The sequence below is a fragment of the Mus caroli genome, chromosome 7 (assembly GCF_900094665.2).
Source record: "Mus caroli chromosome 7, CAROLI_EIJ_v1.1, whole genome shotgun sequence".
In the NCBI taxonomy this organism is placed as follows: domain Eukaryota; kingdom Metazoa; phylum Chordata; class Mammalia; order Rodentia; family Muridae; genus Mus; species Mus caroli.
The window spans coordinates 18,710,434-18,736,729 of NC_034576.1; the positions used below are offsets into that span (position 1 = coordinate 18,710,434).

General features: G+C 51.8%; 2 protein-coding genes across 4 annotated transcripts in view; one reads left to right on the plus strand and one right to left on the minus strand.

The window, feature by feature from the left end:
* Ckm (creatine kinase, M-type) overlaps positions 1-2,727 on the plus strand; it is a 10,635-nt gene extending 7,908 nt beyond the window's left edge. Inside the window, exons 6-8 of the mRNA XM_021168151.2 lie at positions 646-769; positions 1,429-1,618; positions 2,351-2,727. Of these exons, the coding sequence (XP_021023810.1) occupies positions 646-769; positions 1,429-1,618; positions 2,351-2,529 (493 nt within the window). The 3' untranslated portion in view covers positions 2,530-2,727. The remainder of the gene's footprint in view (positions 1-645; positions 770-1,428; positions 1,619-2,350) is intronic.
* Positions 2,728-6,345: 3,618 nt separating this feature from the next.
* Mark4 (microtubule affinity regulating kinase 4) overlaps positions 6,346-26,296 on the minus strand; it is a 36,123-nt gene continuing 16,172 nt past the window's right edge. Inside the window, exons 9-18 of one of the 3 annotated variants that reach the window (XM_021166828.2) lie at positions 21,438-21,557; positions 20,962-21,061; positions 15,780-15,889; positions 15,525-15,684; positions 14,523-14,740; positions 12,978-13,081; positions 10,466-10,744; positions 10,246-10,325; positions 9,244-9,288; positions 6,346-7,672 (exon numbers count right to left, since the gene is read on the minus strand). In XM_021166828.2, coding sequence (XP_021022487.1) covers positions 7,608-7,672; positions 9,244-9,288; positions 10,246-10,325; positions 10,466-10,744; positions 12,978-13,081; positions 14,523-14,740; positions 15,525-15,684; positions 15,780-15,889; positions 20,962-21,061; positions 21,438-21,557 — 1,281 coding nt within the window. In that variant the 3' untranslated portion in view covers positions 6,346-7,607. The remainder of the gene's footprint in view (positions 7,673-9,243; positions 9,289-10,245; positions 10,326-10,465; positions 10,745-12,977; positions 13,082-14,522; positions 14,741-15,524; positions 15,685-15,779; positions 15,890-20,961; positions 21,062-21,437; positions 21,558-26,296) is intronic. The other 2 variants (XM_029479853.1, XM_021166827.2) reach the window with 2 other exon arrangements.

Below are 26,296 nucleotides of genomic sequence, written 5' to 3' on the forward strand. Positions count from 1 at the left end.
CAGCCTGGTCTACAGAGGGAGTTCCAGGACAGCCAGGGCTATACAGAGAAACCCTGTCTCGAAAAACCAAAAAAAAAAAAAAAAAAAATCATCCAGGTTTGGTGGTGCATGCCTGCAATCATCATACTGCAGAGACTGAGGCAGGGGAATTACCAGTTCAATGGCAGCCAAGACCCCCACCCCTTTCTGAACAAGAAATAATTAAAATTGTTACATTAATGATAATTTAAAATAACTGAAGATTGTTGAACTCTCAGAACCCTGGGATGCAAATCCGAAAGGACAATCTTGGCATCCAAGTGGATATAACATTGTGTATAGGACCCGTGGTCACAGGAGGTATACAACGCCCCTGTCCCCGAAGCTGACCTGGAACTCAAGGTCTTTACACCTCCATCTTCTGGGTGCCAGGGCTACAGGCCGGTGCCTGCAGGGGAGGGGTCAAGTAAAACTGAAGGTTTTCAGGAACCTGGGCCCATGAAAGTCCCTGTTCTGAAGTTTCGCGGAGTTGTGACTGGGAAGCCAGTGTGCCCGTGTTTGTCCCCTGGAGCCCAAAGGGAGTGGCTATGAACAAAGCCCCGCATTTACTTTCTCGGGCCATTGGGGCTCCTGCTGACTTCTTGGTTTTGGGTCACCCCTTCTTAGGCACAACGACAACAAAAGCTTCCTGGTGTGGGTGAACGAGGAGGACCACCTCCGTGTGATCTCCATGGAGAAGGGAGGCAATATGAAGGAGGTTTTCCGCCGCTTCTGCGTGGGCCTGCAGAAGGTGGGTGGCTGCGCCCTGATTGCAACCCCATGTAAAGCCAAACTCCTTCCTAAACCCAGCCCTGCCCTTCCAAACCCTCCACGCCCAGTTCCTAAGACTCCTCCTCTTCCACACTGGCCATGCCCACGCTGGCTTTTCATCACCCACTTTCCAGTCTCTGCCTCTTACACACACTCACACATATGCGCATATACATGTATAAATATTCATACATGCATACACACTCATATACATATGCGCACACACACATATACACACATGAATACACACTCATACATACATGAATACACACGTGCATACACACTCATACACACATGCACACGCAGCAAGCTCTGCCTTTTCTGACTTCATTCCCTAAGAAGGTTCCGACCATTCCCCACCCTCACCTGCTTTCCCATCCTCACTTTCCAGCCCCAGCCCCAGCCCTACCTTTCAGAACTCACCTCACCCATTTACCAAGCCCTGTTCCCATCCCCAGGGTCTGAAACCAGCCCCCATCTTTGCCCAAGGCCTCTCTGGGCAGAATTCCTCCTGGTTGTCGCTCCACTCTCACGCGCCCTACCCCCACCTATGTCCTAACACCTGGTCCCTCAGAAACCCCCCCCCCCGTCCCAGATTGCATTTGGAGTCCAATTCCTGGTGTCCTCTCCCCTTCTCAGATTGAGGAGATCTTCAAGAAGGCTGGTCACCCCTTCATGTGGAACGAGCACCTGGGCTACGTGCTCACCTGCCCCTCCAACCTGGGCACCGGGCTGCGCGGAGGCGTGCACGTGAAGCTGGCGAACCTGAGCAAGCACCCCAAGTTTGAGGAGATTCTCACTCGCCTTCGTCTGCAGAAGCGCGGCACAGGTGCGACCCGCCCCGCCCCACCCCGCCCCGCCCCGCCCCGCGGCGTCTGGGGAGGGATCTACCGAGGAGGGGTGTCCCTGCAAGTTCCGGGGTCAAGAGTATTTGATGTGTATTTTACGTACATCCCCGATCATCTATTGGCGGCTCAGATTCTCCACCTGTAAATGGAATGGGATCAGTTTGACCGCAGGCTGACAAGCTTGTTTTTTGTTTGTTTGTTTGTTTTGTTTTTCGAGACAGGGTTTCTCTGTTTAGCCCTGGCTTTCCTGGAACTCACTCTGTAGACCAGGATGCCCTCGAACTCACAGAAATCCTCCTGCCTCTGTCTCCCGTGTGCTGGGATTAAAAATGTGCATCACCACTGCCTGGTATATTTTTAAAATTAAATTTGTCTGTGTGAGAGGGAGCATTCCCACTTCACGACACTTGCATGGATGTCAGAGGACAACTTTCTAAAGTTAGTTCCTGCCTTCCACCACGTGAGCCCTGGAATTGAACCCCGATGTCAGGTTTAACTGCAAGCATCTTTACTCACTCAGCTATTTTGCTGGCCTGTGCTATAATTTCTTGTTGAGCTGGGACCTCACCCTAAAGTCCAGGCATACAGTGCCTAATATCAATAACTGGTGACTTGTGAACAGCAACTTTCCGAGACGTTTGCACTTGGGCATAGGGTCGTACCTGCACCTCTGCTCCCTGTTCAATGCCTCTGTGGCGTCTGCTCCCGCGCAGGTGGCGTGGACACGGCTGCGGTGGGCGCGGTGTTCGACATCTCCAACGCCGATCGGCTGGGCTCATCCGAGGTCGAACAGGTGCAGCTGGTGGTGGATGGCGTGAAGCTTATGGTGGAGATGGAGAAGAAGCTGGAAAAGGGCCAGTCCATCGACGACATGATCCCCGCGCAGAAGTAGGCGCAGCGCGTGGCGCACCAGCCTGCGGTGTGCGCTGGTGCCCCGCCTCCTGGAAGTCCAATCATTGGGCTCTGTCCTCTGGGTTCTGGCCAATGAGAACCTGCCTCTCCGGAGTCCCGCCCACCTGCCTCTCTGGCGCTCCGGAGCGCCGGCTGCTTCCCCATGCCCTGCCTTAAATAAAAGTCCGTGATGGCCTTAGCTTTGAGAGTGCCAGCTACTGAGGGAGGAGGAGCGGGGACTTATCTCTTATGCGTCTCACTTGGCGTCCTGTCTGTTCTGTCTTCCGTCCTCTCTAGCTGCTAGGTTATTGCTGTTTTGAGACAGCCGCTCTTGTAGCTGAGGCTGGCCCTGAATTCCCTATATAGCTGAGGAGAGTCCTGGATTTCTAATCCTCCGCTTTTCAACTTCTGGGATTAGAGGTGTGCGCCACCATGCTTGGCACAGGTATGCACAGGTACACACACTTGTGACAGGCTAGAGGAGGGCTGTGGGTGTCTTCCTCTGTTATCTTTCTTCTTCTTCTTCTTCTTCTTCTTCTTCTTCTTCTTCTTCTTCTTCTTCTTCTTCTTCTTCTTCTTCTTCTTCTTCTTCTTCTTCTTCTTNTCTTCTTCTTCTTCTTCTTCTTCTTCTTCTTCTTCTTCTTCTTCTTCTTCTTCTTCTTCTTCTTCTTCTTCTTCTTCTTCTTCTTCTTCTTCTTCTATTTTACTATGCAGCCCTGGCTGTCCTGGAACTCACTATGTAGACCAAGCTGGTCTCGAACTCGTAGAGATCCACCTATCTCTGCCTATTGAATGCTGGGTCTAAGGGCATGTGCTACGGCACCTGGCATCCACCTGTTTTGACAGTCTCTTTGCTGAACCTGACGCTCACTGTCTCAGCTAAGTGAAGGGACACCCAGGACCCAGGGTCAGCCTGCTTCTGTCCACATGCTGGGGTCACAGGCACACACCCATGCCTGTCATTTACTTGGATAATGATGACCCAAACTTAAGTTCTCTTGATAGCGTACAACAGGGCTGCCATCCACTCAGCCATCTCCTTTACCCTTGTTAAACACGGGCTATCCCTATATACTTTAGGTTGGCCTCAAACTTACTATGTAGCCTAGGCTGGCCTCAAACTTACTATGTAGCCCAGGCTGGCCTCAAACTTACATTAACCTCCTGAATCTGCCTCCTGAATTCTGGAATGACAGGCAGATCCACCATGCCCAGCTTAGCCGGCAGTCAGTAGAGGCAGCTCACCAGGCGAAAAACGGATCCTGCACTAACCTGATGTGTTTGGTCCCAGAACTTATGTCAAGGCAGTAGAACCAACTCTCAAAACTGAGTTCTCTTGGCAAAAGTGTTCCCTTTCACAGATAATACATAAAGTGAAATATTTTTTAAAAAATAGGCCACAGTTCCCATCTGTAGTTGGTGATCCTTCCAGGTCAGGCTCTCACATAGACCAGGTTGGCCCTCAAACACTATGTGGCCAAGAAAAACCTTGAGTGATTTTTGGTTTTTGTTGTTGTTTTGTTTTTGAGGTAGGGTCTCTCTACATAGTCATTGTTGTCCTGGAACTCAGTACATAGACTAGGCTAGCCTTGAACTCAGAGATCCGCCAGTTTTTGCCTCCTAAATACCGGGATTAAATGCATGTACCACCATACCTGGTTGATCTTGAACATCTAATCATTTGGCTTTTACCCGTTTAATGCTGGAATTACAGATCTGTGCCACCGTGCCCATCCTGGGGACCTAAACCAGGGCCTCCTGCATGCCAGGCAAGCCCTCTGCTGAATGAGGTTCGAATCTCTTGCTCTCCTGCCCAGCCACTCCCACTATGTGTCTGGGCAGGAGTTTCTGCTTCCAGGTGGAGCACATGGGTTGGGCCATCACTAGGAAGTGATTAGGGTCTTCAGTCCCAAGAAAGAGCCAGAAGGGGTGTGGGGACAGTTTTTGAGAGAGGAATACATACCAAGCCCAGGCATGGCGGCTCACCCTCCCCACTTAGCCTCAGCACTCAGGAGGCAGGTGCAGCTGGATCTCTGTGAGCCTGAGGCTAGCCTGCTCTACATAGTGAGTGCCCTATACCTATAATCCCAGAACATGGGAGGTGGAGGCAGGATCGGCAGGTCAAAGCCAGCCTTGGCTATACAGAGACCAGTCTAGGCTATATGGAAACAAACGCAGGTACCGTGACAAGTTTCTGTAACTGCAGTGAGGAGTTATTGTCAACAGGCTGAGTCAAAGGCCCACAGAGAGAGTATCTGTACACAGAGATCAGCTCAAAACAAAACAGGTTGTGAGTCCTTAGAGGTGTGCCAGCAGCAACCTTGTACCCCAGCTCTCAGGAGGCTGAGGCAGAGGGATTACCAAAAGGCCAAGCCTAGTCAGAGACAAGTAGCAAGACTAGGTCTTAATGCAAGCTGGCTCAGTAGTTAGGCTCATTTGCTGACCCAGCAGACCTGGGTTTAGTCCAGCACTCAATCCACAGCTCACAATTGTCTGATACTCCAGCCCGAGGACCCAACACTCTCATCTGGCCTCCAGGGGCACCTGCATGGACAGAGCAGAAAAAAACAACAACAACAACAACAACAAAACCCAACCAACGGAGCAAACCAGAAAACCACTCACAAATTAAGAGATCTTAAAAAAAAAAAAAAAATCAAAAGGTTGGGCTGGAGAGATGGCTCAGTGGTTAAGAGCACCGGCTGCTCTTCCAGAGGTCCTGAGTTCAATTCCCAGCAACCACATGGTGGCTCACAACCATCTCTAATAGGATCTGATTGATGCCCTCTTCTGGTGTGTCTGAAGACGGCTACAGTGTACTCACATAAAATAAACAAATCTATTTTAAAAATCAAAAGGTCAAAGATTAAAAAAAAAAAAAAGTCATTAGAGGTCAAGAAATTCATGTCCAGCCTGCAGTTTAACTGAGGTCCAGGGCTCATCACAGGATGACTAAGATAGAGGTTAAGTGACAAAGATAGCTTGCCAGATCCTGGGCATCCCTGCTTGAAGAAATCACTGCTGGTCCCAGCCTCACTCACAGCCATGAGTGTGGACAGAGACTCAGAACGTTTAATCACTGTTGGTACCACAACTGTTTTGCCTGAGCCCCTCCCTGTGTACCTGCTGCCAACCACACCCCCACACCTTCCTCCAGCGCCCATCAACCTGCAACTCTTGCTCTTTTTTTTTTTTTTTAGACAGGGTTTTGCTGAGTAGCCCTGGCTGTCCTGGAACTCACTCTGTACATCAGGCTGTCCTCGAACTCACAGAGATCCACCTGCCTTTGCCTCCCAAGTGCTGGGATTAAAGGTGTGTTCCACCACTGGCCGGCTCCCTACTGCCCTCTTCTGGGATGTAGGTCCTGTGAAGGCGGGGCTGGGGCTGTCCTTGCAGAGGATACTGTTTGCAAGTTCAAAGCCAGCTTGGGCTACAAAGTGAGATGAGCCTGGTGTTTTTAAGAATCAAAAGCCAGACAGGTGGACATTTGAGAGGACAAACGGAAAGTCTGCTCAACTTCCATTCATTGCCGGCAGGTTTTTGTAAAAGCCATTTTTGGGGGAGATGACCCTTTCATGTATCTCAGGGTGGCCTCAACACTATATATCCCAGAATGGCCCTGATCCTTCCTCTGCTTCCTGTGTGCTGGGATCACGGGCCAGATCCAAATGGTTTTTGCAAAAGTAGGGTCCCATCCCCCTTATCAGGCAAGCACTGTACCAACTTTGCCACAACCCATGGAACTTCCTCCTGAACCCTCAGTTTTACCCTCAGGGACATCCAGGGTTCTGGTCACTTCCAGCCCCTTCCCCACAGACGGACTCTGTACGTCTCTTATGTCCAGAACTGGGCCTAGCGTGGAGTCGGCACCAGTCATTGATTGTTTATTGAATACATGTATTACTGGAATAGGAAGAGGCTCTGGGTCCAGTGTAATATGGCAGAGGGGAGTGAGTGGCCAAGAGGAGGGTGTCACAGAAGGCTGGGGCCTCATGGAAGAGGCTGAGCTCTGTTCTGCCCTCTTCCATAGTCATCCTTGACCCATCCTCCAACCCCACTGTTCCCATTCTGCAGATGAGATAACAAAGGCTCAGCAAGCAGAACCACAGGTCGGGGTCAAGTCCCCAGCTCCCTGGCTCACCTGCAGGCCAAGGGCTGGGAAGGGAAACCCCAGGTCGGCCAGGGAGGAGGTCGGGGTTGGAGGGACTCCTACTGTTTATTGAGTAACAGGCTGCAGATGAGGAGCTGACAGAAGGGGCGGGGCAATAACTTAAAAATCAGAGGCGGCAGCAGCAGCTCCCCGAGAGACCTCTGCAGAGGGACAGGAGTATATACACGGATTTGTACAAAGTGCCCCGCGCCAGCCTGGGGCATGAAGGAGGCTCGATCATAAGGGGGAGGGAGGGGAAGGTTCCTGTCTGTGACTCCCCCAACTCCCTGAACCCCCCAAGTTCTGTCTCCAGTCATTAATCCTGGCAGCTCTCCCTGAATGGGAGAATTTCCTCAGTTTCCCTTCTCACTCCTGTCCCCAAAGTCTCCTCAGGTGCCCTGCAGAAGAACAAGATTGTGGGGAGGGGGGTCCCACCAGAGGCCCTAGGAGGGTGCCAGCTCCCCCGATGAGCCCTCTTATCATGTCATGTGTCCCCACACTGTCTCTGTCCACCAATCTAATCCAGGGAAACTTCAGTCATGACACAGGGCACCCCCTCCTCTGTCCCCTTCCCCTCTTGGGGAAGTGATAGGAACCAGAGAAAGAAGGGACCCGGGCTGTGATGGTGGCTGTGGCGGTGGTAGTGGTGGCGGTGGCTCAGAGTTCGAGGTCGTTGGAGATGCGGGTGACAAGGGTGCGGAAGGCCAGGGCGGTGCCCGCCACACGGCGGAAGAGGACGCCCCTGAGGCCGGGCCGGGGCAGCTGGCACACCTCCACTTCGAAATGGGACAGGGGCTCGGGCCCGCCCGCACCCCCGTGCAGGCAGGCCAGCAGGAACGGCTGCGGCTGGCGGCACCGGCAGCGGGCGGCCGCCGTGGCCTGTCGCAGGGCAGCCATCAGGGCCTCAGGAGGTCGCGAGCTGGTCAGCTTCACACTCCAGGGGAATCGGAGCAGCCTGGGGGCGGTTTCCGTTTTATCCCAAGGTAGATGGCAACTGAGGAAGGGACAGCAGGGAGCAGGGATCAGACAGGGCGGAAGAGGGGCATGCAACTCTACCCCACCATCTGTACGGGGACTACAAGAAGTGCCCCTTAAGACTGCATTTCCCAGGCTCCCTTGCAGCTAAGCACCCCCCCCCCCCGACTGTGGGCAGAAAGGAACCAGGAGATTCCTGTAATCTCCTTCACAGACCATATCAGCAATAGCACGGCCTAAACAGAGGAAAGCTGGCCACTAAAGCACAGAGCTGTAAGAAATGAACTCAGATGACAAACAACACAGTCACACAAGCTGTGTTCCATATTTTTTGGGGCGGGAGTTTGTGTGCATGTGGTCACCCTAGAGCTGCTGAGGCTGCATCCTAACCGAGGCTCCTTTTCCTAACAGAGCTGGTTATTTCCATAAGGGACCAATAGCCTCACTTAGCCCAAGGGCTCTCTCTAGAATAACAGGGAGTCACTATGTAGACCAGGCTGGTCTGGAACTCACAGAGATCTGCCTGCTTCTGCCTCTCTATGTAGCCCAAGCCAGGAAGTGTTATCCCTGTGGCTCACAGGCGTCTTACAGCAAAGAAGAGCTCTTCATCTCTCTTTGATTTGGAAGAGTTAATGTTTTGACCAATAAATGTATGTCAGGTATGAGCACATGACCAAGCTGACCAATCAGAGCTCTGGACTACTCTGACCACAGGCATTGGCTTAGATATGGACATGTGTCCTACATTTCCATAGGGTATTCTAAACTGGAGAACTAAGCAGTGTAGAGCAAACTGTAACACATCCTGTAGGGCCTGGAGTTGAGAGTCTCTGGCAAGCTGGGTAAACAGTCACCACTAAGCCACACCCCCAGCTCCTCACTGGGGGATTCTAGGCAGGGCTCTACCACTGAGCCACGCCCCCAGCCCCTCACTGGGGGATTCTAGGCAGGGGCTCTACCACTAAGCCACACCCCCAGACCCTCAGGGGGCGGGATTCTAGGCAGGGGCTCTACCACTGAGCCACACCCGAGCCCCTCACTGGGGGAATCCTGGGCAGGGCTCTACCACTGAGCCATGCCCCCAGCCCCTCACTAGGGAATTCTAGGCAGGGGCTCTTGAGGTCTTGAGGTCTCTGTAGCCTTGGCAAGCTTTGAAATTGCATTCCTCCTGCCTCCGATGTCCAAAGTGCAAGGATTGGCAGACCTGTGCGACCAGACCAGCTTGGGTAAAACGTTTTATTATGACTCAGTGATATCTATTTGTTTTTACAGAGGCTATGGCTTTTTTTTTTGGCAGACCTCAGTAGGAGTGACTTCAAGAATATTTCCTGGCTGGGTCTGCACCAACACCCTTAGCTACTGTGAAGAGATTTACCTACACCTGAGGCAGTGAATAAGAATCCCACAGGTATGGGAGGAACTCTGGGCAGCAGGTGAAACAAGGCTCACATCACTGGTGACTCTGAGAAGGTGTACCTAGTCTCAGTACAGGTGAAAAGGTTCCAGAATATTCCACCTCGTTAGCTTTCGCGCAGTAGACTGGGCTTTAGAAAGGGTGTGCAGTGTCAGGCAGGAGAGAACCTCACTTACCTTGTGACCTCAGGTCCCCCGATTCTCTCAGGTTCGTCTGTGACCCTAGCAGAGTTGGGAAGGAACAAAATGTAAATCTGGGCAAGAGCCAGCCCCTCCCCCATCCCACCGCCGCCAGCCTCGGGCAGCCCCCCGCTGCGGCGCAGGTCTCCCGCCTGCCTGCCAGCTGCTGAGAGAGCTGTAGTCTGGATTTGATCCCTTCCATCCAGAGTGGGGTCCAGACAGAAATGGTTAGTGCAGGAGGAGGAGAGATACTGAAGGATTTGGGAGATGAGAAAGGGGGCAGGCAGACACACCTACATAGAAAAGGCACAAACGTACACACATAGGCACAGACGCAAACAGAGACAGACGGGCATTGAACTGCTGAGCCACACCCTCGGCCCCTCCCTGGGGGATTCTGGGCTAGTGATTCACAGCTGTCCTTCACTTCCTCGCACACAAAAAGACATTTATTCTTTTTGAAAAATTCTCTTTCTATAGCCTGCCTAGCCATGAACTTGAGATCCTCCTGCCTCAGCCTGAGACTGCAGGACTTTTCCTGTTAGTACTTCACTAACTTAATGGTGTGTCACCTTCTGTCCTCGATTAGAAGGTTGGCTATGTGAGGGTAGGCACAGTTCACATTTTGTTAGCCATGCTAGGCAGGCTGTAGCTATCAAGGAATAACAGTCATACCAGACACACTCAAAAGCATTTTCCACAGCAATGACCTGAGTTGCCACGATCACACGTGGAAGCAGTTTCTGTGATCCCTGGCTTCACATTGCAGAGAAGAACAAGAGAGGCTAAATGGCTTGCTCCAGCTCGCTTAGTAGAGCTGAAACCTGCTACACCCGGCTGTAACACGATCCTACATACAGACGCTGTACCCTGTTCCCAGCTACAGGTCCCTTCCAAGGACACACACACACACATACACACGTATGTACACACGTGTGTCCACAGTCAGACATGCCGGGAAGAGGTGGAGCCATCAAGAACAGAGGAGATGGGACTTACTGATTTTGGATCCCTGGGGCAGAGAGGCGCCCGAGACACAGCGGTTAGAGTTCTGCCGTTTAGAGGGATCGAGGGTAACCCTGCGGGGTAAGGAGGTGGGAGTGGTGACAGGGGGTGCAGAGGACCAAGAGGTCAGGTGCAGGAAGCGAAGCAGAGAAGACAGGTTAGGCCCCGCCCCTCCACCCGCCCACACCCACACCCCACATCTGGTGCAGCTCACCTTCGGGTCAGTTTGGAGGTCAGCTTGGTGAAGAGGTTGGTGGTGGGGCGAGGCCGCCCGGAGGGCAGGGGTGCGGCCTCGTGGGCCAGCGTGGGTGAGGCTGGGGGTCCATTCTGCACACCCCCGCCACTCCCGCCCCCTGCCCGCCGGTCTCGGACCTGGCCCCCATGGAAGGTGCTGCGAATGGTGGAGCCCCGGGCCAGGCGGCTCCGCTCTCCTGACGGGGGAGCCAGGCTATGACTGGAAGGCGAGGCAGGGGGTACCCGCGAGGTACCGGAGCTGTGGGCAGAGAAAGACAAGTCACGGTGGGGCCGGAAGGCTGTCAGGGCATTATGGATCCTCGCATTGTTTTTCGTTCCAGATTCTCCCATCCAAGTTCTAACCAGACCCGACCGTTTTCAGAGTTGTAACACTAGACCTCCAATATGTACCTTCCCAGGGACCCTCAAGCCCAACCCATATCTCAGAGGCCATTATGCCTCCCCTAAGTCCACCTGTGCTTTCTCTCTTGGCATCTAAATCCTCAGGGCTAGTAGTAGTCATACACATAGCACATTTCCCAGCATGCATTGCTGCAAGAAGTCAGGTGGCGGGCCACCGTCCAATACGTTGCCAGCTGTTGTGTGATGCTGGGAGATTGGCAGCTGGCACAGAGGCCTCAGACCCCGAGCCTGTATGAAAAGGTTCAGTGGAACCCGTTCTTGGATTCTGTCTCAGAGATCTGACCCTCCGTTGTATTGAGTCCATGGCCTTCTCTGCAGCTTAGCCTTGTTCTCCTCGGTCTAGAACTCGAAGGTCCCATCTTACGCTGATTACAAATAAGGATTCTAGAATCCTTGCTCTTTGACTCGGCTGTGCAACTTTGGACAAGTTACTTAACTTCTCGGTGCCTCGTTTCTTCTCAGCTGCAAACGGAGGGATTAAGATCTACCCAGAATGCAGTTGGTAGAAATTAGGCAATTGCTGGACATGGGCAAGCAGGGGGCAGCTGCTTGATGAAGCATCATTATTAGGTTTTTTACTTTTTTATTTCTATTTTTTATTTAGTAACTACTCAACAATCTCCTTATTACTAACTCTGGGTAAGGGTTTATGGGACCCAGGAACAGTTAGTACCCATCCCATTTAGAGAAGATAAACTAAGGTTGGGACATTTGTGCAATGTCCCCCCTTAACCCAGTGCTGATCAGTCCCAGGATCACACTGACACCCACCAAACTGTAACACTTACGACATCATAGCTACATCCTGGAATGCCCTGGCCGCTGGCCAATAATACGCCAAAGCTTGGTAGGTGGAGTTATGTCTGGACCAGATGGAGACGATTCACGCTCCCTGTTTTTCCCCTTTCATATTTTTATGATAGTTTTTGTGTGCATGGGTGTTTTGCCCACATGCATGGCTGTGATCAAGTGTGCCTGGCGCCTGCAGAGGTCAGAAGAGGGCACTGGATGTTCTGGAACTGGACTTACAGATGGTACCCATGTGGGCGCTAAGAATTAAACCTGAGTCCTCTGCAAGAGCAGCCAGTGCTCTTAACTGCTGACCGTCTCTCCAGCCTGCATCTTTTTATACGGAAACAGAGCCTCACACAGCCTCAGCTGGCCTTAAAATTCTGCTCCTCCTGCATTGACCAGCCCAGTGCCGGGGGTACAGGTACTCCACACCTCCCCTGGTGTAGGACAGGCGTCAGATCCAAAGCTTTGTGCACACCAGGTAAAAGGGCTGCCAACTTAGCCACTGCCCCAGCACCTGCTTTTTTGGGGTGGGGAGGTGTTTGAGACAAGGTATCTTTGTATATCCCTGGCTGTCCTGGAACTCTCTCTATAGACTAGGTTGGCCTTGAACTCACAGAGTTCAAGTCTCTTGAGAGCTGGGATTAAAGGTGTGTGCCACTACCACCTGGCTTTAAAAACAACAAACAAACAGGGTTCAGCTCAGGATGTAGCTCAGGCTAGTCTTAAATTAGCTATGTAATCAAGATTGACCCTTCCTTCTCATACTTTCAGGAGCTTGGTGCTATGCCAAGTGATGGCGGATCACTCATTTCCCATGCAACTGCTCGATCTGGTCGCTCCACCCCAGCTGAAAAGTGTGTCCCTCTTGGGCCACCCAGCCCAGATGATGCAGGGCTCTGGAGTTTCTACTTCTAAAATTGATCACTCAAAAACTCTTCTTGGTTCCCAGGCTCATGGGTGGGGGACAGGGAGGCCCAGTTTTCCAGCACCACTGGCTGGTTTTTACCAAGGGGGAGCACTGTCAGGGATGAGAACTGCCCAGGGTGGGGAATGGCGCATGCTGCTGCGCCACGTGTCCTCTTTGATCATCAGTGTGTGTGTGTGTGTGTGTGTATGTATGTTTATGTGTGTATGTGTGTTTATGTGTGTTATGTGTGTTTATGTGTGTGTGTGTACACATTTGTATGTGTATGTATGTGTGTGTGTGTATACATGTATAAGTATGCTCACCCACCCTCTGCATTCCCCTTCATCCCAGCCCCTGCTTCACATACCTATTTTCTTTGCCATTTGGCAACAAGGACGGGCGCTCAGACCCTGGTCGCTCTGTGCACACGTAGGTGTTTCTTCGGGTCATCATGCTGGGGGGGAGGTTGTTCTGTGGGAGACACACCAAGAGGGGCCAGGAGGTGAGAAGACGCCTCTCAGCCTCCTTCCACCCTGCTGTATTCTGCCACAATATACTTTGCTTTTTCTTCCAAAGATGTATTATTGTTATTTCATTGTATGGGTGTTTTGTCTGCATGCATGCCTACCCACCAGGTTTGTGCCTGGTGTCCAAAGAGGCCAGAAGAGGGCATTAGGTCTCCTGAGACAGGAGTTATAGATAGCTGTGTTACCATGTAAGTATTGAGAATTGAACCCAGGTCCTCTGGAAGAACAGTCAGTGCTCTGAACTTCTGAGTATCCCTCTAGCCTTATTTTTCCATTTTAAAAGATTTATTTTTACTTTTGTACTATTGTACTAGCCTTTTGCTGGGAACATATACCTGTGTACCACCTGCATGCAGTGCCCTCAAGAGGCCAGAAGAGGGCATCAGCTCCCCTAGAATCGGAGTTAAAGACAGTTGCAAGCCACCATGTGGGTGCTGGGAATCGAACCCGGATCCTCTGCGAGTGCAACCAGTGCTCTTAACCCCTGAGCTCCTGGCTGCTCAATCCTTCCTGGCTCCTTTGTGTGACACAGGGTCTCATGTATCCCAGGCTGGGTTAGAACTGAGTATGTAGCTGTGAATAAAGCTCTGATCCTTCTGCCTCCGAGAGGTCTGTACACGTTGCCAGCACCACCAGGCAAGCATCCACCTGCTGAGCCACACTCCCATTCCTCTTTCCCTTTTCTTCCTTTCTCCTGCAGACTCCCATGGGCTGCTCACAACTGCAGTTAACTCCAGCTCCATGGGGGGATGGGGACACACACCCTCTTCTGGCCTCTTTGGGTACTACAGGGCTAGGCTCTGCCTGAGCTATGCTCTCAGCCCTGAGGTTAATTCTTTAAAAGTTAACAAGAATTCCTCATACTTTAAAAAAAAAAAAAAAAGGGGGGGGAATTATTTATTTTATGTACATGAGTACACTGTAGCTGACTTCACACATAACAGAAAAGGCATGGGATCCCATTACAGATAATTGGAAGCCACCACGTTTGGTTGCTGGGAATTGAACTCAGGACCTCTGCAAGAGCAGTTAACCACTGAGCCATCTCTCCAGCTCTACTTTTTAAATTTTTATCTTTTTCTAAGACAGATTTCTCTAGTCCAGGCTGGCCTGAAACTCACGATTTTTCTGCTCAGTCTCCTGAGAGCTGGGATTAGAGGCAAGCAAGCACTGTGCCTAGCTTAGGGGTTAATTTCTGTGGTGAGAGGCAAGTGCATGTGTGTGTGTGTGTGTGTGTGTGTATGCACACATATTAAATGCTTGTTAAATACATGAACTATCTGAGAGGCCCAGGGCATGCTTTGGGGCTGAGGGCAGGACCTCAGTAATGGAGTGGGGACCGCATCCATTCCCCCCACCCCCCAACCCCAGCCCAGGCCACTCACAGGGGTGCTAGTGCTGTCCTTCCGCCGCTCGGGGATCTCTGCCTTATTGGGGTTGTGGGCACTGCTGACCATGGGGCTGGAGGGGGGCAAGCCTCGACTTCCACTGCCCACTGCACTGCAGCTCGCTTTCCGACCCGGCAGCCGCTCTTCTTTGAGCTCCGTGTCTCCCGTGCTGGTTGGGCTGCGCTTCGGGTGCAGCGGGGCAGGGGACGGGCCACCTGATGGAGGGATGGGACCAGTTAGAGCTGGGGTCAATAGAGACACAAGAACCTTAGGACACTTCACAATAGCTGCAGTTTCTTTCCAGGCAAGTCTGGTCTATACAGAGTGCAACCAGGCTAGCCAGGGCTACATAGTGAGTCCTTGTTTAATGCCCACTCATGCATGTATTTATGGCTGTGTCTCCTGTGACCAGCTCTTGCGGCTGTGACATCTTCATGACAGTAACCCCTGAGTTAAACAAACTTGGTCTTCCTTAAACTGCTCTCCTGAGAATATTTTCCCACAGCAACAGTAAAGAAACTAAGTACCAGACTCCCACAGAAACCACACCCCACATCACTATGGAGTTGACAAGAAGGCAGGCTCTCAGCAGCCACACTGTAAGTGGAGTCCTGTGCCCTAGCTTTGCCAAGGTTAACCCTTTCTGAGCCTGCCTCAGGATCCAGGTTACATGTGAGGCAAACTCTCAAGCAGTCCAAGCTGTCCAGGTACTAAAGAGTTGGCTCAGGGGACCCAGGTTCAATTCCTGGCACCCATATAATACACCTAGCATCCCTCCCTGTGTGAGTCACTCCTCTCCAGCCAGGTGACATGCCCACCTGTCAACCCAGCACCAGAAAGGCTGAGGCAGGAGGATGATGAATTTGAGGCTGGTCTGGATTATCTAGTAAGATCTCAACTTCACTGCTACAACCATTTCCCTGGCATCTGTAGTTAGCTCTAGATAGCTTCTGATTGCCAGTCAAGGCTGGGCTATACTTCCGGGATTGGGACACTCACAGAAGTCACTGTGACGGCGCTGGCGGTGGTAGGTGGAGGAAGAAGCCCGTTGCCCTTTGTTGTGGCTGCTGCCTTTGCTGGAGCTTGTCCCATTGGTGGTGTCGCTGGGCGCCCGCACCCGTGCCAGGGCCAGCCCTGGGGCACCCCGGTCCCCACCCTCCTACAAGAGAAAACACGCAAGGCACCTCAGCCTTCTGTCCAAGCGGCTGGCCCCAAGTCCCTCCACCCAAGGCCTGAGGCCCCATGACCTCTGACCTCAGTCTTCCTGCCCAGCAGGAGGTAGGTGGCGGTCACCTCGTTGTACTTCTGGTTGGTCAAGGCCTCTTTGATTTCTTCCCGTGTGTAGCCCATACCCACCATCACCTCTGGGAGATGGATGGAGAGAAGGGTCAGTGTCCTTTCCCAGGCTGTCCCTTCCACCCCCTGTGCCTCTCAGTAGTGTCTGCCCTTCTCCAATCTGCCAGCAGATACAGGGTTTCTTCGAAGAATATTCCTTCCGGAATAAGACCAGTTTGCTAACCCCTGCCTGCTCCTGCCCAGGGTAGGGATGTGACCCAGGTCGGGCCAATCATTGTTCAAGCCTCAAAGGACACTGGATGGATCAACACACATGCCACCAAGTTTTGAAAAGTCAAAAAGTTCCACCCCTAAGGCATCACTGATAGCATCAGAACAGTCATAAGATGTCACACCCCAGCCCCTCCCTGGGGGATTCTAGGCAGGGGCTCTACCACTGAGCCACGCCCCCAGCCCCTCACTGGGGGATTCTAGGCAGGGGCTCTACCACTGAGCCACGCCCCCAGCCCCTCACTAGGGGATTCTAGGTAGAGGCTCTACCACTGAGCCACGCCCCCAGCCCCCTCACTGGGGGATGCTAGGCAGGGGCTGTACTTCTGAGTTGCACTCCGGGTCCTCTGTGAAAGTGGATTGTTTGAGGTTCTCAGCACAGGCTACAATTTGGGGTCTCCAAGGAGCTCTAACATCTTTGGTCCCATTTACCTGGTCCCTGGAATGATCCTTTTCCCCACACTGGAAACATCCATCCATCACAAACCCAAGCTTCCTGTGCTGACCTCAGCCCCACCCCACAGGACACCCCTTCATCATGACGGTGGGCTGTGTGGCCGGCGATGAGGAGTCCTACACGGTCTTCAAGGACCTGTTTGATCCCATTATCCAAGACCGCCATGGCGGCTACAAACCCACAGACAAGCATAAGACCGACCTCAACCACGAGAACCTCAAGGTCACTGGCCACCAGGGACAAGGTGGGGACGAGAGAGGGCGGAGATGCAGAGTAGGTGGAGGTATGGGAAGACAGAGAAGACCCCTGAGACAGGATGGGACTCCAGTGTCCTGAGGACAGGTGAGGCAGTGAGGCAGGATGGGGCACAGGAAGGAACTCAGTACCAACATGGGGATCTGGGAGGATCTGGGGGAGATCCAAAGGCCTCTGGGGAGATCCTAGAAGATCTGGGGCAGACCCAGGAGGAAGTCAGGAAACTCCAGAGGACATGAGGGGACACTCAGGAGGATTGGGGAGACTCTGAAAGACCTGCAGTGAGACTCACGGAAGATTTGGAGTGAGGCTGAGTATGGCCAGTACTTCCTTCCCTGATACCCCAATGCTCTCCAGGGTGGAGACGACCTGGACCCCAACTATGTGCTGAGCAGCCGCGTGCGTACTGGCCGCAGCATCAAGGGTTACACTCTGCCCCCGCACTGCTCCCGTGGAGAGCGCCGTGCAGTGGAGAAGCTGTCCGTGGAAGGTGAGGTCCCCCGCGGCTGCACCCGGTTCAGGTTTCGGTTCCATCGGAGCTGGCCTTGGCATGAGAAGAATGGCTGCATTGCCCGTGCTGGCGGGTGGGGGGTGGGAGGGCCACAGCGCACTGAAGCAACCTGGGAAGTCCTGCACTCAACTGCCCCAGGGTTTTCACACCCATTGCTGTCTCAGTCACTCCTTGGTTCATTAATTCAGCAATCCCCACTCTGAGTGGGGAGCTGAGATTTTTCCGGTGAGGGGGCATAGCCCGAATCTGGGTGTGGCAGAGAACTGACAGAGGGTTGTTTCTGTTAGTTGGCCTGGGCCAGGCACCCTACACTTGTAATCTCAGTACTTGGAAGGTTGAGACAGGAGGATCACCAGGAATTGAAGGGCCAGCCTTTATTCATAGTGAGGCTCTTCCTCAAGAACAAGAAAGGAAAACAATAACATGTTCATAATGACTGCACATTTCTCTTTCTTTTGTTCCATTGAGACAGACTCCCTATAGCCTAGGCTGGCCTCCAACTAGTGATCCTCCTGCCTCAGCCTCCCAAATACTGGGATTACAAGTATGTGCCTTAGCTGGCACAAAGTATAAATCTACAGTGGGCAGTGGCTAATCTTTGGGAAGTAGGGGGTTGGGTTTTTTATTTGTTTGTTTGTTTTGTATTTTGTTTGTTTGTTCTTTATTTGATTTTTTAAAATATTTTGCAGCATCTCTCTCCATAGCCCTAGCTATCCCAGACTCACTGTGTTGAGCAGGCTGGGGTCTCAAAGTTAAAGAGATCCACCCACCTCTGCTTCTGAGCCCTGTGGTGGTCACTCTTAAGCCCTCCATAATTATGTCACACATACTGAATTTGAGGCCAGCCTAGGCTACCTGATAGGACTCAGTCTCAGAAATAAAAAACGAGAAAAGCCAGGTCCGGGGCTCACACACTCTTGCAGGTGGACTTGGTGGGTGGGTCTGCACACAGAAGGAGGTGTCAGTGAACGCGGAGAATAGGTTACATGTGGAATGTAAGTGGTTTGGAGACCTCTTTGATGTCCGGGCGAGGAGTGTTAGGGGCAACAATAGCGTGCAGTCCTCCAGTCTTGGTCCCCCAGCCGAAGTGAGGCAGGCTGCCCACTGCTCTCCTTGTGGTCCCTCAGCTCTCAACAGCCTGACGGGCGAGTTCAAGGGCAAGTACTACCCTCTGAAGAGCATGACGGAGCAGGAACAGCAGCAGCTCATTGACGACCACTTCCTGTTTGACAAGCCCGTGTCACCTCTGCTGCTGGCCTCAGGCATGGCCCGAGACTGGCCCGACGCCCGTGGCATCTGGTGAGTCCCTCCTTTCTCCAGAACCTCCGGCCCTCTGACCTTCAATCGCAGGAGACTTTCTATGGGTTAAAATAGGGTCCCGAGTCCGGTCCACCACAAGGGTTAGGGCCGCTCATGAAGGCGGATGTGGGAGGCTTGACTGCACGCACCCCACGTGGCCACTGGGGGTGGGGGGGGTGAAGTGTCGGGCTGTGAGAAGCCACAGGACCCCGTTCCAGGGGTGAGGAAGTGCAGTTTGAAGTCAACTCCGCGGACCTGCCGGAGTTGGCTTGGGGTCCCTGGGCCTGCACAGAGGTCGGGGACAGTAGGTTCTAACTCTTGGACACCGCAGACACCACTGGGTGCCTCGGAATAGCTGAGAACAGAGTGGGGCTCAAGGGCTGGCTCTAACCCGGGGCCAAAGGGAAAAGGGCAAGAGGAGAGGGCTCTGGTTGGGTCCCGTGGGGAGGAGAGGATTGCTCAGAGGGCAGGTTGGCTTGACTTGGTGGAAATCGTGTCTGGAAGCACCCGCTGGAGATTAGGCCTGGCTCTTTAGAGGAAGACCTGCTCCATTGCTCCAGCACGGTGATCCAGATGAGAAGAGATAGTCCATGGTTTTAATGTGTTTATTGTAGAAAGGCAGAGAGAGAGAGAGAGAGAGAGAGAGAGAGAGAGAGAGAGAGAGAGAGAGAGAGAGAGAGGNTGGGGGATTCTAGGCAGGGCTCTACCACTGAGCCACGCCCCCAGCCCCTCACTGGGGGATTCTAGGTAGGGGCTCTACCACTGAGCCACACCCCCAGCCCCTCACTGGGGGATTCTAGGCAGGGGCTTGTTATAGTAATTTTCATCCCTGATAAATCTGTATAAAAACACACACACTCCAGTTATCACATTTATAAGTTTTAAGCCTAGACTGGGCAGCTCTTTCACCACACCAACCTATTCCCCAGCTATGAGACCCTTGCTACTTACAATTTCTCCCAGCCACACAATTCTGTTCCATCTTCCTCTTCCTCTTCCTCCCTCCTCGCTCTCTTCCTCTCTTTCAGACTTCCTGTCCCACCTTTTACTTCCCCAGCCCAACCACAGGTTCTAGCCTTTATTTGTCCAGTTAAAATGGGCAAAAGATCCAAGGATGAGTGACTGCGCAGTGGAGGGCAGCCCCTCCTGAGGAAGCAACATTAACATCAGAAAATAGCATCAGGGCAACCCACAGCAGGGGCTCTTCCCCTGAGCCACATCCCAGCCTGAAAGTGTGTGTGTGTATGTATGTATGTATGTATGTGTGTGTATATATATATATATATTTTTTTTTGGCAGGGGGGTTGGGTTTTTTTCGAGACAGGGTTTCTCTGTTTAGCCCTGGCTGTCCTGGAACTCAGTCTGTAGACCAGACTGGCCTCGAACTCAGAAATCCACCTGCCTCTGCCTCCCAAGTGCTGGGATTAAAGGCGTGCACTACCACTGCCCGACTGAAAGTATAATTATTATCCTGGTACTTTCTATTGCAAATTATGAAAGCTGACCGTGTGGACAGATTCCTATGTTGGTCCATTGATTCAGCCGTGGAACAGAAGGGTCTTAGATTTATTTGTTTGTTTTGTTTTATGCAGGATCTATCTCAGGTTGCTCAAGCTTTGGCACTGCTACGTAATTGAGGACGACCCCAAATGCTTGGATTACAGGCACACGCTGGCATTCTGGGTGGATTTCAACTGTAATGAGTTATTTATTTATTCAATGCATGTGGATGCCTTGCCTGCATGTTTACCTGTACACAACCTGCATTCCTGGGACTGCAGTTATTGTGAGCCACCATGTGGGTACTGGGAATCAAACCTGGGTCCTCTGGAAGAGCAGTTAGGACTCTTAATTGCTGAGCCATTTTTCTAGCCCCAGTGATTTGTCTTTTTAGCCCTCAAAGTTGAAGCTCCATTGTGTCAGGCATCAGCATTTACCCAGCAGGTAGGGAGGTAAATGCCCTACCACTGAGCCACACCCCAGCCCCTCATTGGGGGATTCTAGGCAGGGGCTCTACCACTGAGCCACGCCCCCAGCCCCTCACTGGGGGATTCTAGGCAGGGGCTCTACCACTGAGCCACACCCCCAGACTCCCACTGGGGGATTCTAGTCATAAGTACATAAGTAGATCAGCTTCCTCCCCTAATTTGTACAGCTCTGAGCTGGCCTGTGTGTATATTGCTATTTCCTAGACGCACAGAAAGGGAAAACACTCGCTCAGGGTCACACAGCTCGAACATTCCTCAACTACTCTCCCTAGCTCAGTGGTGAGCAGAGGCAATGGCCACCAGCCTCGGCTCTGTGGCACTGACCCCTGAGCCAGAAGCACCTGCTTCCTTGACCCTCACCAATTCTCTTGGTGTCCCCGAAGTCCTCCTCGGGTTCCGTGTATGGCTTCAGCTCCTCACCCTCATAGCCGATGTTGATCCATTTGTCTTTCATGATTTGCTGAGGAAAAGGGAGACAGATATGAGAAGGAAGGGAAGGTGCCAGCACAGGGCACAGAGCTTCCCATCCTCCAAGGGGGACTCCCCGCCGAGCCTACCACCCCCAAAACTGAGAGCTTGTGGAGACCTAGCCAGCCGTCCCACCCCGCCACAGCCTTTCTTACCACCCTCCTCCTCCTCCGCATCATCTGGGTCCCCAGCACCCTGTAATCATCCTAAGAGCTCATTAGCTTAATTACTGACATGGCAGGGACCATCCAGGAACCTCCTCCTTGCTGACTGCCTCCACTCAGAGCTGATCCCAGCCAGGCGGGAGGGATGGAGCCACAGGGATCAGGTGACAGGAAGAGCACAGAGGGTCCCAGGAGAGGGCTCACCTCCAGAGTACAGCGTTTTGCGGGGTTCAGCACCAGAAATCTCCGCAGAATGCTCTCGCAGTCTGTAGACATGTAGAAGGGGACCCGGTACTTTCCTCTGAGGACTCGCTCCCGCAGCTCCTGCAAGAACAGGACAGGGCATGCTCACCCCTGCAGACAGGGCTCACCCGACAGCCAGCCATATCCAGACCTTTCTGAAAGATCAGATTAGGTGATGGATGTTCCAGCCCCAATATACTAAGAAAACCTTAGCTCTGCCTTCCTGGCCACACTTTCTCATCGGTGGAAAGGAGGCACCCTAAGGCCAGCCACTTTAAAGTCTTCCTCTCTCCCCTGCTTTGAGACAGGGTCTCATGGAAAAGAGCCTCCACCTGCCCTGCGATTCACTTCAAAAATCCTGGGATGACAGCGTGAGCCCCCATGCCCAGGTTATACGGAGCTTGGGGAAAGAATGGAGGGATTTCCCTTGGCTTCACAGGCCATCAGCCAAGCATGTTCCTAAGACCCTTACCCTTAAAATTTCTAGTTTGTTTTTTTTTTTTTAATTGAAAGAAAAAAAAATTCAGACAGGGTCTCACTGCATAGCCCTGGCTGTCCCAAAATTCGCTCTATAGATCAGGCTGGTCTCAAACTCACAAGATCTGTCCATCTCTGCTTCTGCCTCCCCGATCCTAACCCTAACCCTTCGCAGCCTGAAGTTTCTTTTAATAGACTAACTTTTCCCCCTGCCTCCAGATTTAGAAGACAGAATCTCACATAGCCCAGGCTAGCCTCAAACCTGCTGCATAGCCAAGGATGACCTTGAACTCGACCATTTTGCCTCTGTCTCTGGAGTGCTGGGATTGGAGGCATGAGACATCACAGCCCATTAATGCAATGGTGGGGACGGAACCTAGGGTTTCCTGCGGGCTAGGCACGCGCTCTACCAAAGAAAGGCACACGCTCATCTACAGAGCGGTCAGCATGTGAAGACAGGCTTACAGTGTGAAGGGCCCACCACTGCCCCCACCCAGTGTCTCTCTCCCAAGCAGCCATGTTGTTCCAAAAATCATCTTCATGTGTTTCTTTACCCTGGAGTTTGGGAGAATGGGTCTTGTTACACAGACGGGACGACCCGTGAACTCACAATCCCCCAGGTTCAGCCTCCCAAAGCTAGAAGCCACCAGACTTGGTGTTTATTATTTGTATTTCTTTCTTTTACATGCATTGGTGTCTGGCCTGCATGTATGTCTGTGTGAGGGTCCCCTGGACATGGAGGTACAGACAATTGTAAGCTGCCCTGTGGGTGCTGGGAACTGAATCTGGGTCCTCTGGAAGAGCAGACAGTGCTTTCAACTACTGAGTCATCTCTCCAGCCCACAAGATACTCCTTTTATAAACATTTTTAAAAAGTTATATGTCTATCTAGGCTTGTGTGTGTACTGCCCACAGAAGGCAGAAGAGGGCGTGTCATGGTTTGTATATTCTTAGACCAGGGAGTGGCACCATTTGGAGGTGTGGCCTTGTTGGAATAGGTGTGACCTGGTTGGAATGGGTGTGTTACTGTGGGTGTGGGCTTAAGACCCTCACCCTAGTTGCCTGGGAAGTCAGTCTTCCACTAGCAGCCTTTGGATGAAGACGTAGAACTCTCAGCTCCTCCTGTGCCATGCCTGCCTGGATACTGCCATGCTCTCACCTTGATAATAATGGACTGAACCTCTGAACCTGTAAGCCAGCCCCAATTAAATGTTTTTTATAAGACTTGCCGTGGTCATGGTGTCTGTTCACAGTAGTAAAACCCTAACTAAGACAGAAGTTGGTACTGGGAGTGGGGTATTGCTGTGATAGGCCTGACCATGCTTTTATTTGAAAGAATGTGGATTTTTGGACTTTGGATTTGGAACTCAGTGGAATGCTTTAAATGGGGCTTAATGGGTCATCCTAGTAGGAATATGGAAGACTTTGTTGCTGGGAGTAATTTGAACTGTGTTGACCTGGCCCAAGAGATTTCAAAGGAGAAGAATTTCAGAATGTGGCATAAAGACTGTTTTTGTGGTATTTTGGTGAAGAGTGTGGCTACTTTTTGCCCTTGTCTGAAAAGTNTGCCTGAGGCTAAGGTGAAGAGACTCGGATTAATTGCACTGTCAAAGGAAGTTTCCAAAAAGCCGAGCAGAGACTTNGTTCTCTGGTTAAGTCTTATGAAGAGAAGTGTGAACAAGCATAGCAAGCTAGTAAAGAACATCCCTCCATGGCTCTGCATCAGCTCCTGTTTCCTGACCTGCTTGAGTTCCAGTCCTGACTTTCTTCAGTGATGAACAGCGATGTGGAAATGTAAGCTGAATAAACCCTTTCCTCCCCAACTTGCTTCTTGGTCAGAATGTTTTGTCCAGGAATAGAAACCCTGACGACTGAGACAGGGCGCTAGATCCCCTGAACCCTGACTGAGACAGGGCGCTAGATCCCCTGCAGCTGGAGTTATGGGAGTTGCGAGCCTTCGGCTCTGGGAGTCAAACTTGGGTTCTCTAGAAGAACAGCAAGTGCTCTTAGCTACCTGTCCATCCCCTCACATGGACACTGGCAATGCACACCTCCACTTCCACAGGTTAGAGACACAGGTTCAAGAAGGGACTTGCCTGAGGTATTCACAGAGAACGTTTGAGCTCACAGAGAGCTGTGAGGACGGCTCAGCTGTAAATGCCTGACAGGCATGCATTAGGACAGGAATCCAGACACCTAAATCCCACCAAAATGCCAGGTGAGCACGGTGGACTCCTCTTGGTCCAGCCTTGAAGACAGAGATGTTGTCACCAAAGCAAGATAGCCAGGAAGACCAGACACATGTGTGGCTGAGGGGCCTAGCCTCACTGATAAGGTGAAAGAGAGGAAGATCTCCAACAGTAACCTCAGGCCTCTTCATGCATCCACACACACACAAGAGGACACAGAGCTGGAGAGACGGACAGAGTGGCCTATGGCAATTGCTGCTTTTGCAAGGTACCTAAGTTCGATTCCCAGCACCCACATTAGGCAGCTCACAACCTTCCATCTTTGACTCCAGTCCCAGGGGATCCAATGCCCTTTTCTGGCCTCACAACATTTGTTCTGAGCAAACACATAAATAATTAACAACATGCAAATAGAAAAAAAAAATAAAACAACATGACTGAACTGCAGACACCAGCACAACAGGGCACAGCAAGTGCCTGGGGCAGCTGAACTATTAGCCAGACCCTTGGAAAAGGTCTTAGCCTCATGCTGGAAGTTCACAAAGGTTATTCCACTATAAAAGCCATTCTCGCCAGGCAGTGGTAGCGCACGCCTTTAATCCCAGCACTTGGGAGGCAGAGGCAGGTGGATTTCTGGTCTACAGAGTGAGTTCCAGGACAGCCAGGGCTAAACAGAGAAACCCTGTCTCAAAAACAAACAAACAAACAAACAACAACAACAAAAAGCCATTCTCTCTGTACTGAAGGACACTTCAAGTGCCTCACAGTTTAGCCTCAGCAAGCGTGAGGGCTGCTGTTATACAGAAGGTTATAGTGTCAGGGTCTTTAATTAAAGGACGGGTTGACACAAGGTCAAAGGGTACCCTTCATCCTGGTACAAAAAGAGAAAGGTATTTCCTGCCTCATTATGTTACGTCCTCTCCTGTGGTAGCCAATACTTCCTGGCACAGGAGCAGCTAAGGAATTCCTCCAGTATCTACCCTTTGGGGGACATGCTGAAAAATAAGTGACCTGAAGCCAGCCACAAGTCAAATCACTGAGTCCCCCAGTGAGGGGCTGGGGTGTGGCTCAGTGGTAGAGTCCCTGCCTAAAATCCCCCAGTGAGGGGCTGGGGGGGGCATGAGTCAATATTCCTGAGACAAATAATGTCTAACTGGCCTAGGGTGGAGGCCAGCACTGTTTCAACGTTACATTTCCTGTGTGTGACCGGCCACAGGAAAATGTTTCTAGTCTCAGGAGATAACCACCGTAGTCCTTAGGGACCAAAGGACACAGTGTCTACACTGAACTGTCCGGTGGTCCATCAATAAAGACAGGACGACGTGCATACGGAGACAGCTCTGGGCTGGATGTCAGCCAGCATGGCCTCCTGAGAAGTACTGGGTGTCTCTATTCTATCCCTGCAACTTGTCCATGTACTGGCAATGTTTCAAAGCAAGAACATCAAAAGAAAAATGAAACCCACCTTCCAGTCAAGTTGAAGACACACACCCCACACTTCCCAGTAACTCCCAGTTATCTGGGTCTGTGTTCCTCTGAGCACCGAGCCCCAGGCCTCGACTGATAACGATGTTCTATTTGCTCACTCCCTTTGTTTTCTGCCTGGATCTACCATAGATAATCCACCAAATGCGGATGCAGTCTTTCTGTGGGCTTTTTCTTTGTTTGGTGGTGCAACGGCTAAACCCAGGGCGTCCTGCCCACTGAGCTACAGTCCCAGCTCCCTTGGACTTTCCTTTGGGGACTGGGTGTCACTAAGATGCCCACACTGGCCTTGAATTTGCTATCTCCCTGCCTCAACCCCTTCCAGTGCAAAAATGACAGGCTGGTCCCATTCAATACAGAGAAGGAACAAAAGAAAAAAAAATTAAATTCACAATTCTGAAAAGTTTGAGTGATTCTGGTGAGTACACAATTATTTTCACTACTAGTTTCAGAATATATGTTTTATCATTTTAAAAGAATACTTAAGAATACTTGAGAAAGTTGGGGGGGTGTGGCTCAGTGGTAGAGCCCCTGCCTAGAATCCCCCAGTGAGGGGCTGGGGGCGTGGCTCAGTGGGAGAGCCCCTGCCTAGAATCCCCCAGTGAGGGGCTGCGGGCGTGGCTCAGTGGTAGAGCCCCTGCCTAGAATCCCCCAGTGAGGGGCTGGGAG